The sequence below is a fragment of the Aplidium turbinatum genome, chromosome 1 (genome assembly GCF_918807975.1).
Source record: "Aplidium turbinatum chromosome 1, kaAplTurb1.1, whole genome shotgun sequence".
NCBI classification, from domain to species: Eukaryota; Metazoa; Chordata; class Ascidiacea; order Aplousobranchia; family Polyclinidae; genus Aplidium; species Aplidium turbinatum.
In genome coordinates, this window is record NC_137472.1 from 57,421,015 (window position 1) to 57,434,170 (window position 13,156).

The 13,156-nt window shown below is 36.5% G+C and overlaps 1 protein-coding gene across 1 annotated transcript in view; it reads left to right on the plus strand.

Moving 5' to 3' along the window:
* LOC145767641 (A disintegrin and metalloproteinase with thrombospondin motifs 18-like) overlaps positions 1 to 13,156 on the plus strand; it is a 60,430-nt gene that overhangs the window by 23,414 nt on the left and 23,860 nt on the right. The window contains exons 5-7 of the mRNA XM_082579502.1: positions 5,480 to 5,775; positions 11,050 to 11,133; positions 12,344 to 12,500. Coding sequence (XP_082435628.1) covers positions 5,480 to 5,775; positions 11,050 to 11,133; positions 12,344 to 12,500 — 537 coding nt within the window. The remainder of the gene's footprint in view (positions 1 to 5,479; positions 5,776 to 11,049; positions 11,134 to 12,343; positions 12,501 to 13,156) is intronic.

Below are 13,156 nucleotides of genomic sequence, written 5' to 3' on the forward strand. Positions count from 1 at the left end.
GAGGTGGCAGAGATGAAAGTGGCAGCTGATGTCATCATCCCGGTAGGTTTAGCACCACATTCAATGTATTTAAATACAGTATAGTATATGTTAATTGATGTATACGTGCTGCAGTGCTGAACGAAATAAATAGAATCTAAATCTGTTTTTCTCACAAAACTTTGCGACAGAAAATGCGTTGGACAGGCAAATAATTTAAAATTACGTCAATTTTAAATTAGTGTTTGTAGAAAACACTGAACTACATTAATTGGGCCATCGAGTAGGCGTTTCCAATGTCCGTTTTCTTTGCTAAAACCTTGTTTTTCATTACCTCTTTTGTTTGAGACGCTTCGGTCATTAAACTTCTTTTACAAATGGTTTTGTCTTTCAATTCTACGTCATTGTCAGACCTTCTCCAGTTTTTGTTCAGGATGACCGAAGAAAGTTATTCCATCTCTCGAAAGTATTGCGTTACATGCTTTTTGGTTAGGCATTAGGCTGGGAATGCTGAAAACAGCATCTCTCTTTACTGGGATTTCATTGTACCTTAATAGTTTCACTTTTTGAAACTCTTTGAAGTTAGAAACAAAATTCCTTTGATCCTATCACCTTTTATCTTTTGATCAGTTGATTTATGATTCATGAAAACCAGACAGACACCTTGTATGGCCAGCTGGTTTAATATGTTTGCACATTTGTCCCATCAATTCTGTCAACCTCAAAAATGATGTACAAAACTTGTAATTTATGTTCCTATTACAATTTTTATATCTCACTGTTTGTAGAATCTAAATCATATTTGCTCACAGATGTTCATAATAAAATTTGTAACAAGTCTAACAACAGAAACATAGACAGGGAGAGCTATTACACTTCGATTGAACAAGATTTTGCAACATCCTTGCAGAGTTCGCGGCTATAACTAGCGGCCCATTGCAGCACAGTTTACAAGAGGCAAGCATTCGCTCTGAATAGCTCGTTAGGTTTATTACTGTCTTACGTTTTTGTGACTTATTTTGTAGTCAACTTGGAACTTCCAACACAAAGTCTATTTTTTAGAGAAAAAATCCATTTTCGGTTTAAAATCTCCAAATCTGTTGTATTTTATTGGCGCTTGGATATCAAAAGAATGATGAAACGGTGTCTTATATTGTTTTTAGCATGAGCATGAGGTTGAAGCATCGATTATGATGACAATTGAAATTGTGCTGTTTGGTTTAGCGCTGTACAGTGTACAGTTGCTGTGTAGTATGACACAATGTACTGCTCAACCACAACCTTATTTACAATTTTCGACGCACGTGGCTTCAGCCCAGCCCAAGCGCGTCTTTAGAATACAGCTTAGAGACCCATTTTTACGTCACATAGTTTGTTGGAAGTTTGTTCAAACTAGTTCTTGCTGTACTGCGTTTTCCCACGCCAACACGTGGATTATTTAGACTAGAGTGCAACTGTCTCGTGGCTTTTCTTCCAACTCGAAGTGTAAGAGCATCTTCTTGACTCTTCAAAGGACGTTGGTTCGACGACTGCAGTGAGCGTATGGTTTTGTGCTGGTAAGACACTGACAAAACGCTTGAAAGTGGACACAAAAATGGACTTTCCTGACTTTCGGTTTACTCTTTAGTGAGTCTAGTCAAGTGAGTCCCAGTCTAAATGTTTAATCAATGTGGGCAAGCATAAATCTAGATACAACAAAAATGCAAACAAAGGCTTAACAGTTTATCACAGTGAGTTATGTTTTAATATTCGTATAAAAAGATACCGATATTGCAGTAACTCAAAATATTATTCACAGTACACAGCCCATAGATTTACAATAGAATCAAGATGGATTATGTTCCTCTGTATTGGTCTTTATCTGGAATTATGACCTCACACAATACGAATGTGACTAATAGTATACAGCAATAAGTTCACTTAGTTGTGGCATGTAAACAAATAGAAATCTCAACAACTTACGGCCTTCATTTGCAGGTTTGATTGATTTTAAGTCAATTTTCGGCTATCAGACGTCGCAGTTTCTGCAAATTTTGTCTGTTTTATGTGATCTCGCCTTTGGTCCTCCCTCCTATGATGGATAGTTTGTTGAACAACGGAAAGACATTGTTAACAGTTTGAAATATTCTGCCACGGCGTCAAGACCCAGCGAAAACAAACGTCGTTCTAGACAACACCATTCATGGCGCTTATGTGCTTTACCATTTAAGTATTTTTATCGCGGCTTGAGATAAAAATAAATATTCCCACAGAGTGGGCAGTTCTGATAAATAAACTTTAGACAACTTAGGGATTTTAAGTAGTTTATGTAGATTTTACGTCAACGCAATTATAAAAACGTCATTCGAATGTCTTTGCGGAATTGTTTCTAACTTTCTATTGATTTAAACGACGGCTCAAGCAAAAGTGTTTCTCATTTTCATGTCTTGTCATCAGCAAATAGCGATACATATGGGATAAATCTATTGTCAGCAAGTTCCGTATCTGTTCATCTGAGGGTTTGCGTTCCGCTTCCAACCGATATGTTTTTCTTTGTTTTTTTTCGGCGTTTGTCGCGATTATGCATTATGCAAGTGATTTGGGCAGCTTTGGATTTTGGACACATTTGACACGTCTCAGTCATACAGTAACACCAGCCCTTTTTATATTGATTCAACATCTGCGTACGTTGAATCAACGTAAAAAGGTATGATTTATTGACTGGGACGATCATAAGCTTGGTCTGGGTGCAATCGACTGTCTCAAGGTCTTAACCCTCTGTCTACCGTGCAAAACAAACTTCACTCTGCGATTTCTCAGGACATATAGCAGATGCGATATTGATATACGTTGACTTTTCTCAGCTTTGCTTAATCTTTAGGACAACATAATAATTATTGATCTCAAACAAAAGTTGGTAGCATAGAAAAAAATAGTAGCATCTTGTACCGTGGGGTCTAATGGACCCCAAGCCTGCTGCATTCGAAGTAATCTTGAATTACAACAGCACTAAAAGGGGAGTCGATACTTTTGACACAATGGTTAGGAAATAAACTTCCAAAAGAATGAGGAGAAGATGGCCGATAGCTCTATTTTACAGTATGATCGATGTCACTGCTGTCAATCCTTTTGTGATATGGCATCAATTGCAAGGCGAAAATAGCAGCACAACATTCAGCATGAAAGAGAAGAAAATTTTAGATCCAACTAGTAAAAGAGCTTGCTGGATTACCAGCTTCGACTTCAATATCAACAAAACATCTAAATCCGCAACAAAATAAAAGGAACAGCTGTTGAAAATCAGGCGCCAAAATCAAAGAAGGCTAGATGCTATCTTTGCGAAAGACACAAACACCAAAAATGCAGACATTTCTGTACTATTTGCAAACTCAACGTTTACCAAGAACATTCGCAAATCATTTGTATGATAATGAATGCGATAATATATAAACTTACAATATTTCTTGTGAACTAATATGTAGGCCTAATATGCGTTTTTTTTAGCTAAATCTCTCAATAGTTTGACCATTGCTCAAGAATAGACCAATTCCGTATCAGTTTGGTTTGTGCATGGGCTACTATATGACTTGTTTGTTAAATTTCGAGTATTCTTGGTTTTTCCACAGTGTTTATAAGTTATGATTTTTGAAGTCTGTTACGTCCTTTCCTATTGAGCTTTAATTTCATCATCGGAGCTGATTTTTTTTGTCCAAAACAAGTCCTTAGAAATTTGGGGTCCAATGGACCCCAACGGTAAAACTTGCATATTTTTTTTCGGTAGACAGAGGGTTAATGAAGTTTCTAGTTGATGAGAAGATGAAGGTGTCTTGTCTTCTGCAATAAAATACAAACCGATCTGCACATATTTAAGTTTTAGATTACTTCCATATAACGTGTGTTAAAGAGAAATAAGTGTTTTAAACAGCGAGTGCTAAGCCAGCCTTCTTCATTTAAGGAGTTTATAAAGCACAATAACATGCTGTAGGCCTACTGTGTTTTTTTGAAAGAAATGTGTTAATTTTTGAGTTGAGTGCAACAGTTCATAGTTAGTCTCAGAAATGCTTTAGCAAAAACATTTTGAAAAGGTGCAGAGTTAATAAGTCGGTAGGAAACTAGTCCTGTTTTGGTATTTTGATTTGCTCAAATCACTTTGGACCTATGCAGATATTACAAGATTGTAAACTGTGCCAAAGGTATAACTAAACAGTATCTGCTACCTATCTATATTTTACACGATTGATCACCCATTAAGTGTACAGTGGCTTGCTAGCGGGCATCGATACGTCTCTAAGATACGTCTCTACGTCTGCAATAGTCTCTAAGCTTTGTTTTTATTTGTTAAATAACACACGAAGATGTCTTCTGATAAGAGGTTTTGAAATAACGTTACACGAGCTAAAAGCTTCTTAGGTGTCTTATTAAAATCACCAGTGAACAATACAATATCTATATGACGATTTGTCCTAGCCTTGGGTAAATAAAAGCGATCTCAAATAGTGGTTGGCGGCCTTCTTCAAGCACTTTGCGCAATTGAAACTTTACTTAATCTACACTTAAACTTCCGCTGGCAATTCAAGTGTTTGACTGCTGAAGCAGTCTCCGTCGAATGTTTGAAAATAAATTTGATGTTAATTCACGTTAAAGTAATGCAATGGTTTGGATACAAAATTTATCATCAATGCAACCACTCTCATGATTTTGTGGTCAGTAGCATTTATAATAGGTTACAATTCAATTGAGAAAACCAAATCATGCTGTTAATCGACTCAACTATTTTGTGTGTAAAAGTTGAATGAAGCTGATCATAAGACATTTAGTTCAACAGCATGAGACGTTTTTTTGATCTAAACTGAGCTAAATTATCAGAAGATGTTTCAAAAGATAATCTGCATTTGTTCCGATTCCGACGTTTCGTCAGTCAGCCACAACTGACTTTCTCAGGTGACTAGATCAGGTAATGACTACTTATCTAGCACTGCAGAACACAAGACCATATTGCAGTAAATCAACTAAACGTGCAAAAAATTAGTTAAAGTACGTGAGCAAGAGTTGACAAATGTAGGCCTATCGGTTTTCAGTGCTATGTTTCCAACAATATTTAAACATTTTTATCCTAATGTCTGCCACTAAAGAGTACAGTCAGATTTGTAGCTTGTATGCGTGTTACGTATCAGGATTTCTATATTCTTGAAAAGGACACATCAAACTGATATCTGAAGTTTACTTTTTTACACGTTCTTGATTGAAATAAGCTAAAGCACACACAACTTTGAAGTGGCTTTGGTCCACTTTGTTCTGCATGTCTTATATTTATTTTTGCTCGGTCAATGACCTTTTTTTTTTTCTTTTCATTCTAGAAATATTACTACGACATTGTTATTTACTTTACGTCTAATGTCTATATTTGTTTATGATCACGTGACATTAATTAGTTGACAAATCCTCAATAGACTTAGACATTGTTTAAAAAGATCGTGTAATAACTCTATGATAATTCTGTAATAGCTATTTTGTTTTGCAGATCCTGTTATGATCCCTCCTTCTTCCAACAATCAAAAGATAAAACTTCTCTCTAATGGGGAGATAGAGCTGGAAGAATTGTCGTCAGTTACAAAGCGCAATCGACGGTCGGTAGAGCCTCCCCTGCATGCTGTTGGCCTCACCGCATCAGACTTGGACAACTTTGATATGAGCCACCAGAATCGGCCCCCCACCAAGACCTTGGAAACACTGGTCGTGGCTGACCAGGAAATGATACGCAACCATGAGAGAGACCACCGTGACGTCACCACTTACGTACTCACCGTCATGAACATGGTGAGTGGCCGACGAAATTTTAAAACGTCGTTTTGACGTCACGTGTTGCAATTTGTTCAATTGACAATGACTTAACCAAAGGGCGTAAGTGTCCTCGTCTTTTTGATTCTCGCATGAGAAGAAGAAGATGTGTGGCAATGGGTGTTGTATTCAGAAAACTTAATGGGATAAAACTAACACTGATTCTAGCTCGAAATTAGATGTTTTTTGCATTGATTCAACATCTTTAGACGTTGAATCAATGTAAAAAAAACTAATTTGCTAGCTGAAAAACAAAAACGAAAGCGAAACGCACATGAAACATTCGCCAGTCAGAACAACAGCATCTGGAAAGCTGACTGCTTCGTTTTGAAGTGAAGGTCTTTGTTTTGATTTTGTTTTGCTTTGACGAAAATAAATTTGTTTCAACCATTCAAAACTTTCTGTCCAACGTTGGGGAATTGAACAGTTCAACTTCATTTTAAGCGAAGCAAGAGATTTTTTAAGAGACCATTTGTTTTTTGTTTTTTTGTCCTATCCAGGCGTACACCCGGTGGTTAAAGATTTAGATTAAGTGGACGGGAAGGCAAGGAAGCCAATCTTCGTGTCCACCTTCAGGCATGCCTTTAATGTCCTGCCAGAGACACAGCCGCATGCTCTGGAGTGGTGTCGAACGGGCGCCCTTTCGATTGCCGTTCCAGAGCTCTCACCACTCGGCTATGCATACCATTTATTATATTTTCATCATGACATATTTTATTGTAGAATTTTCAAATTTAGTTTCGGGAGAGAGTTTGCTTTCTTGTACCAAAGACAGGCAAAGACACAACAATACAACAGGGTTGAGCATTATAACAATATATTTTACATACAAGAAGAAGAATCAAATCGTTTTCGATCGTTTGGTTCCCTTCACATGAACCCTGGCAGTTGTCATCACTCATGATTTGATGAAACTACTTTTGTAATCATGTTCTGCAAAGCCAAATGACGTAACGATTATGAATAATTTGGAAAGCGTTAGGTGTGGCCATGGTTAGTGTGACAGATAACAGTTAAAGTCACTGAAAAATTTAAATTAGCAGCTTCCTTGTTGGCCAGAACAGTTTTAAACTGATTGATCAAACAGTAAATTATGACGTATTGACAGTTAAATCGGGTTAATTGTCCACTATTTTCATTTACACCTTTATTGGCACATTGTGTAAGGAAATTAAAAATAAATCATAAAATAGCGGATTACAACTTTAATTGGTGATAACGTAGGTCACGGTTGAGTGATCATACAAGAATTTTAATATTTGTGACAAAGGCCACCTCAGAGGTGCAGTTCGAGTCCTATGCACGATTCTTGAGCAAAAACGTTTAACCAAATTCTTACCAAACAACAAAGACAATTAATATGTGTAGACATTCACTGATTCAATGCTACTTTGCCTTGATGTTATGTTTATAAAAAATGGCAATATTACAGCACTAAAGAGGCTCAACTTTATTTGGAAATTGGATTTAAAAAAAATAACTTCTCCTCATACGATTTCAAATTCTCTCTGTTCAGTTAAGCTTCACAACAGTGACTACGCCGTTTAAGTGTCACACAATACTGGCAGCGATTTTCAGTGATACAGATTGAATCGGACTTAACGTATCTCGAGCTGTGTCTATCCTTATTTGATCCCATTGAAATATTGAAGAGATCAAATAAGTTTATGTCATTTTCTTTGTTCAATTCTGCGTATGTGAAGTCATAACAAAGTGCGTAAAGGAATTCACCATATTTGCTTCTTTCGGTGATCAGTTGTTGTTTGACGTTGAAGTACCAACCATATTATCACAGTGAGCAGCACAGAATAACCAAAGTCTTGAATGTGATTCTTCATTGTTGATTGTGCAGAAGTGTATTTGGTTACCATTGGTCTATTACGCTTTGAAGTGAGAAAGCTTCACTTCAAGTGATATTTTTAATATTGAAAGACTTATGACAGTTTGTCGTCTGACGAAGCCAAAACTTTTATTGTGATTTTGTAGCGAATGTTTTATTAGACAATCTTTCACACTTTCAAACAACGACTGGCAGTCTTTTTTTACCCTGTAGGCCAGACATCAGGTTACTAAAGGTCATATTTAGAGTCATGTGTCAAAGGTCATGTCAAATTTACAAGAACGGGCATATTGAGACAACAATGGTCAATAAAACTCTCCATTGTCAAGCTTCAGAAAACATAATTTTCCTGATAGATGCAATGTCTTGTGACGCCCTAGCCCAGACAGCGAATTCCGTCATTTTTACATTGACTCAACGTCTGCAGACGTTGAATCAATGTAAAATTGACAGATTTTGCAGGCTGAGGTATTTTGAATAGTTTTAGACATCCAGGCAGATGACAGGTTTTCATCATTGTTACGTCATGTTTTTAAAATCATAGTCACATATCACAACTTTTTTGTTATTGGAAAGGGAAATGGGACATATTTGAAATTTTTGTATCGGTTACCGAGTTTAGAGTTCCATTTAAACTAATGGTGATAAAAATGAATTGTTTTTGCCCTATCCCTTTTTGCCATTAAAGTGTCCTGTACGAAATTTAAAGTTAGCTAAAATATGCGATACAGTCTGTCCACACGCCAATAAACGGGAAGCGGTAGAAAATCCTTTAATGGTTTGAAACGTGGGTAGACTGCTGCTAATTTGCATTGATGAAATGCTGGCATTTGCACAACAATCTAATTTCTTAGTGTTATTCATTAAAAATCGACTTTATTATCAATATACAATCTTTAGTTTATTATTCAAATAGTTCATGATGAAGAGTTCTATAAGTATTGAGGTAACTTACTTGTCTGCTATTGACACAGCCATGTAGCACCGAAATCCTCTCAAAAAGATTTATTATGACGCGTAGATTCCGTTTGTGATTGTGGAACCGTATGTAGTGATGTGGTGCCTACGAAAAGAGTATCGCTGTGTTGGCGATCAAAGACAAATTCGTAACTTTCATGCGTTATCGCGTCGCGCGACCTTTCACTCAATTTCCCCCACATGCGCCAACACACAGCTTTTACCACAGCGCCATCTCGCGGCAATCGTATACAAAACAAAATTTCATTGCTAAAGTTGTGATAAAATTTTGGAGTTGAAAAAAAAAATCTTGGTATTTATTTAAAACAGAATAGAATTAACCGTGAAGTGATCTTTCGTTTTATATGCAGTAATGCCGAAAGTTACTGCTGCTCAAGCAACAAAATACTCAAATACCTTCATCTTACCTATGTCTTGGTTTCATTTAGCTAGAAAGTCGTGATCCCCTGTGCAAAACGTTGAAGTACATTAAAGTCTATAAATTCATTGAGGTTTAAGATTAAGTTTTAAAACTTTAATTTTATTGTTTAAATTGTAAAATTACCAAAGAATTTTCTGAGCGAAGCATGTCTTGTTTTACTCCCAAATGGCTGCAGCGTTAACATTCTTTATCACCTCTCTTCAATATTTCAGCTGCTGTAGTCGCACTTGAACATTCACAAATGGTACTGGTTTACAAATAAGAAATAAATTGTACTCGCTTTGTTGATTTGTTTGAGGTTAGCAGACGTTAAATCTACGTTAATTCTAAATCATTGGATATTATTCTGATCGTAAAATGACAATTTTTTTGCTGGTTGAAAAATGTTGAACAATAATAATTGGTCATGTTCTTATTGACGTAAATAAAACCACTTGTAAAAGTTTTATAATGCTAACACGTAAGTTAAAGTGCCCCTGACAGGTTGGATCCAAGTATAGTAACTTTTTAAAGCATTTCCTAGCGCAGAATCACACTTAGCGAACTTTTTAATCTTAACCTCGTAGCTCGACTGGTTAGGGCGTAATTTAATCAAACGACTGCTCCGCAGCGCCACCACAGGCGAAACTCCATATTTCACTGCTCTGGGACGACTTTGGTGGTATTACGTCATCCTAAGTGGACGTCGTTAGCAACGGATGAAACAAACGCTTCCTAGATGTAATTGGTGGATCACAGTTTGGTCGGAGTTGGTACAAGCGGTTGCTTTTTTCGAAGATTTTTTGTTTTTTGCAGTTTAATAAAACTGTACTGGATACGTTCCTACAAAACCTAAAATATAGTTGAAGTGAAAAATGAAGAAATCGTACGAATCATCATTCATATTTAATTCATCATCACTATTCAAAAATAAATAAAAGTTTTCTCTCTCTCTCATAATGTGTCTTCAGTTGGCCATTGAAATTTTGTGTAACGGCCAGCTGGATCTGGAAAATTGTTTCGGATTCGCCAAACAATGCATGACGGCATCACAATCCGATTGTTGCTTCCGAGAGCATCACCTTGTAGTATACACTCCAACACATGCCTGAAGGCATTTTTACTTGAGTGGTATTAACAAAATCATCTTCAGTGAAGTGAACATATACGACTAGTTTTGTATGGCCCATCCCACTTACGAACACTTGAAGAAAACTTTGACCATTTTCTTCTCAGTACCTCGTTTTGTGGGAAAGTGGGAAAAGAAAGCACACGGTCTTTGTCACTGACAATGTCACATAAACAGCAATTTGTAGGCATTGCCTCAACCATAAATTAAAGATACTGTTTGTGAGATACTGTTGTTACACTGCAAATGGCTATAGCCAGATTAGGACAAATAAAAAAGTATGAAAATTGTAGCCCTATAAAACTGCAATTTCAATTGAATTGAGATGCTGTTTGATAAAAGTAAACTCAACCTATTTGATCGAAACCTGACAGTAATAATAAGTTCACTTTTTCATTTCGGTAATTCTTAATTTGCGCATGCTTTAGACCAACAGAGCCCCACACATTCACGTTTTGCAGTAGCCGTACCATACTTTACCAAGTCATCACAGAGAAAGAATGTATCCTTCCCGCTTACTGTGACGTCACAGCGGTGTTGCCGTTTTTATTTTCGCAATTGAATGAGTGCCAGATTCGCCGATGTCAACGAAAGTTTGCAAGCGTGTAACTTAGTAGCCTGTTGATATTTTTTACGATTTGCTGGTCAGGGAAGTTTGTTAGTGTCATCTTTTTGGTATCTTAGGTAAATTTAGCGCATTTATTTACCTGTCAGAGGCACTTTAACGCTTTCAATGTTCCTACCCAAACAGCAAAAGACGTCATTTTTACAGACGTCATTTCTGCAGACGTTGAATCAATGTAAAAAAGACGGATTTTGCTGTTTGGGTAACCATCATAATTGGAATTTTTTATATTTCCTCCTTTTTTTTCCATGCTTTGTTCCATCACCATGGATGATCCGCAGGTTTCTGCATTGTTCTCGGACCACACGCTCGATGGGAAGGTGAATGTTGCCTTGGTTGGTGTGATGTTGTTAGAAGATAATGAGGTAAGTTTTGAGCTGGCTCCCAAAATATGTTCACCCTACAATAGTTCTGAAGAACATGAACTTGTGTCTAAAAATTAATAATGAATTAATCAATGTGGTTCTTTGCAATGTTTTAACTTTAAACAAACGTCAACTCATGCTTAAATTACCCAAGGGAAAATAATTGATTTTTTACCAACTTTTCAATCTTCGGTGAATTTTTTCTAACAGCAGAACTTTAGTGGTGTCATGACGTACTTTTCAAGGTAAAAGCGATAAAATTTTTTCTATTTTTACAATGATTCAACGTCTACGTATGCAATGTGAATTGAGCAGATTTTATAACGTGAGTGACCACATACCGTTGATCCCAGACAAAAAAATCAGTTGTTTTTACATCGATTCAACATTACAGACGTTGAATCAATGTAAAAATGGACTAATTTTCCGGCTGGGAGTCAACGTGTGCGGTTGGAAAGTTTTGCAAATCACCATTTCATAATGGCGAGGTTTTATTTTTTATTTTTTTATTATTTGTTTTCAGTTGTATCTGATGCATTATCTTGTGTGAAAAGAAACCCTTTAACTAACTCGTTTAATCCGGTTTGATCCGGATTTTTCTTGTTCAACAACAGCTGCACTCCACAGCCTGAGATTAATTTTAGCTGCAAAGCTAAAGTTAAGGTTTAAACTTAATTCAGACCCATCTAAAATTCCAAATTTAGAAAAGTGCAGACATTTCAGTAAATCAACGTTAAGCAACATTGAGAAAACACAACTGATGAGTAGTTTTAATATAAATTTAACCTTGTTATGACTCAAATCCTTAAAAGTCACAAGTCGTCGTGAGAAAATGCGACATAATTGAATCGTTATTACCAACGCGGCTTAGCCCTGGACAATAACTGATCTACTCTTGCTCACATGAGTTGGTTAAGTTTTTTGGCGCTGTTTTAATGTCAAAGAATATTGAAAAAACGTAAAATACTGGTTTAAAGTGACGCATCAACAAAATAAAAACATTCAACATTTGTTGACTTTTTTTGAAAAGTTGCACGTTGGATTTGTAAATTTGCACTTTTACATCTTGCAGATTAATCCCGTTTTGCATTGATTGGGTTCTTTAGACTTCGTTCTTCAGGAATCGAATCGATGTAGAAATAGGATTGATTTATTGACTTGGAGTTGCACTTTGGATTTCTTGTGAATTTGCGTTTTTTCAACTTGACAGGGCCTCCATCTTGATCACAAAGCTGACCGTTCACTGGCTAACTTCTGCAGATGGCAGGCAGGCCTCAATCACAGTCAGGGAAGAGGCCCAGACCACTCCATTTTGCTCACTGGTATCGATATTTGCGTCACAAAAAACAGTCCATGTGAGACACTTGGTAAGCGCATCATTTCTGTTTATAACTACTCATTGCTGAAATCTTGATGACAATGCCACATTTATTATTTTCATATTGACAAATGAAATGCTTCAGTGTTCAGTTTGACTCCAACTGCGTTTCTAATAAAATTAAAATAAACCGCATCACCCAATCGCCTGTGCTAGAAAAATAGAACAAAAGTTGCCTACACGCCATAAGAAAGCTCAGCTTGACAAAAATTCAAACTTTGTTCTTTTTGGTGTTGCAATGCTTGTGAAAAAGTGCTTTATCGTGCATTGTATTCTGGTTGATGCTGTCACAAAAGCACAGCAGTTTTTTTTATGAAAACATGTTCTTTTGTCAATTGTGTGTTAATTTTTTTTGTGACCGTTTTGCGAACATTGATGATGTACTTAGGTTTCTTATCGCTGACGTCATGCCAATGTGGGGAGGAGAGTACCAAACACTTTTATGTTTCGTCTGGAACGAAACATAAGTAGTAACCTATAGTAGCGTTTTGTAGTTAGTAGCCTACTTTTGTAGTTATTATAAGCTACATACTAGCACCACATGTTGCATGTCACAACATTTTGAGCTTACTTTTAACGTAACAACTAGCCAGTTGGGCCCAAAAGATACATTTCGTTTTGACTTACCCAGACAACAAAACCCGC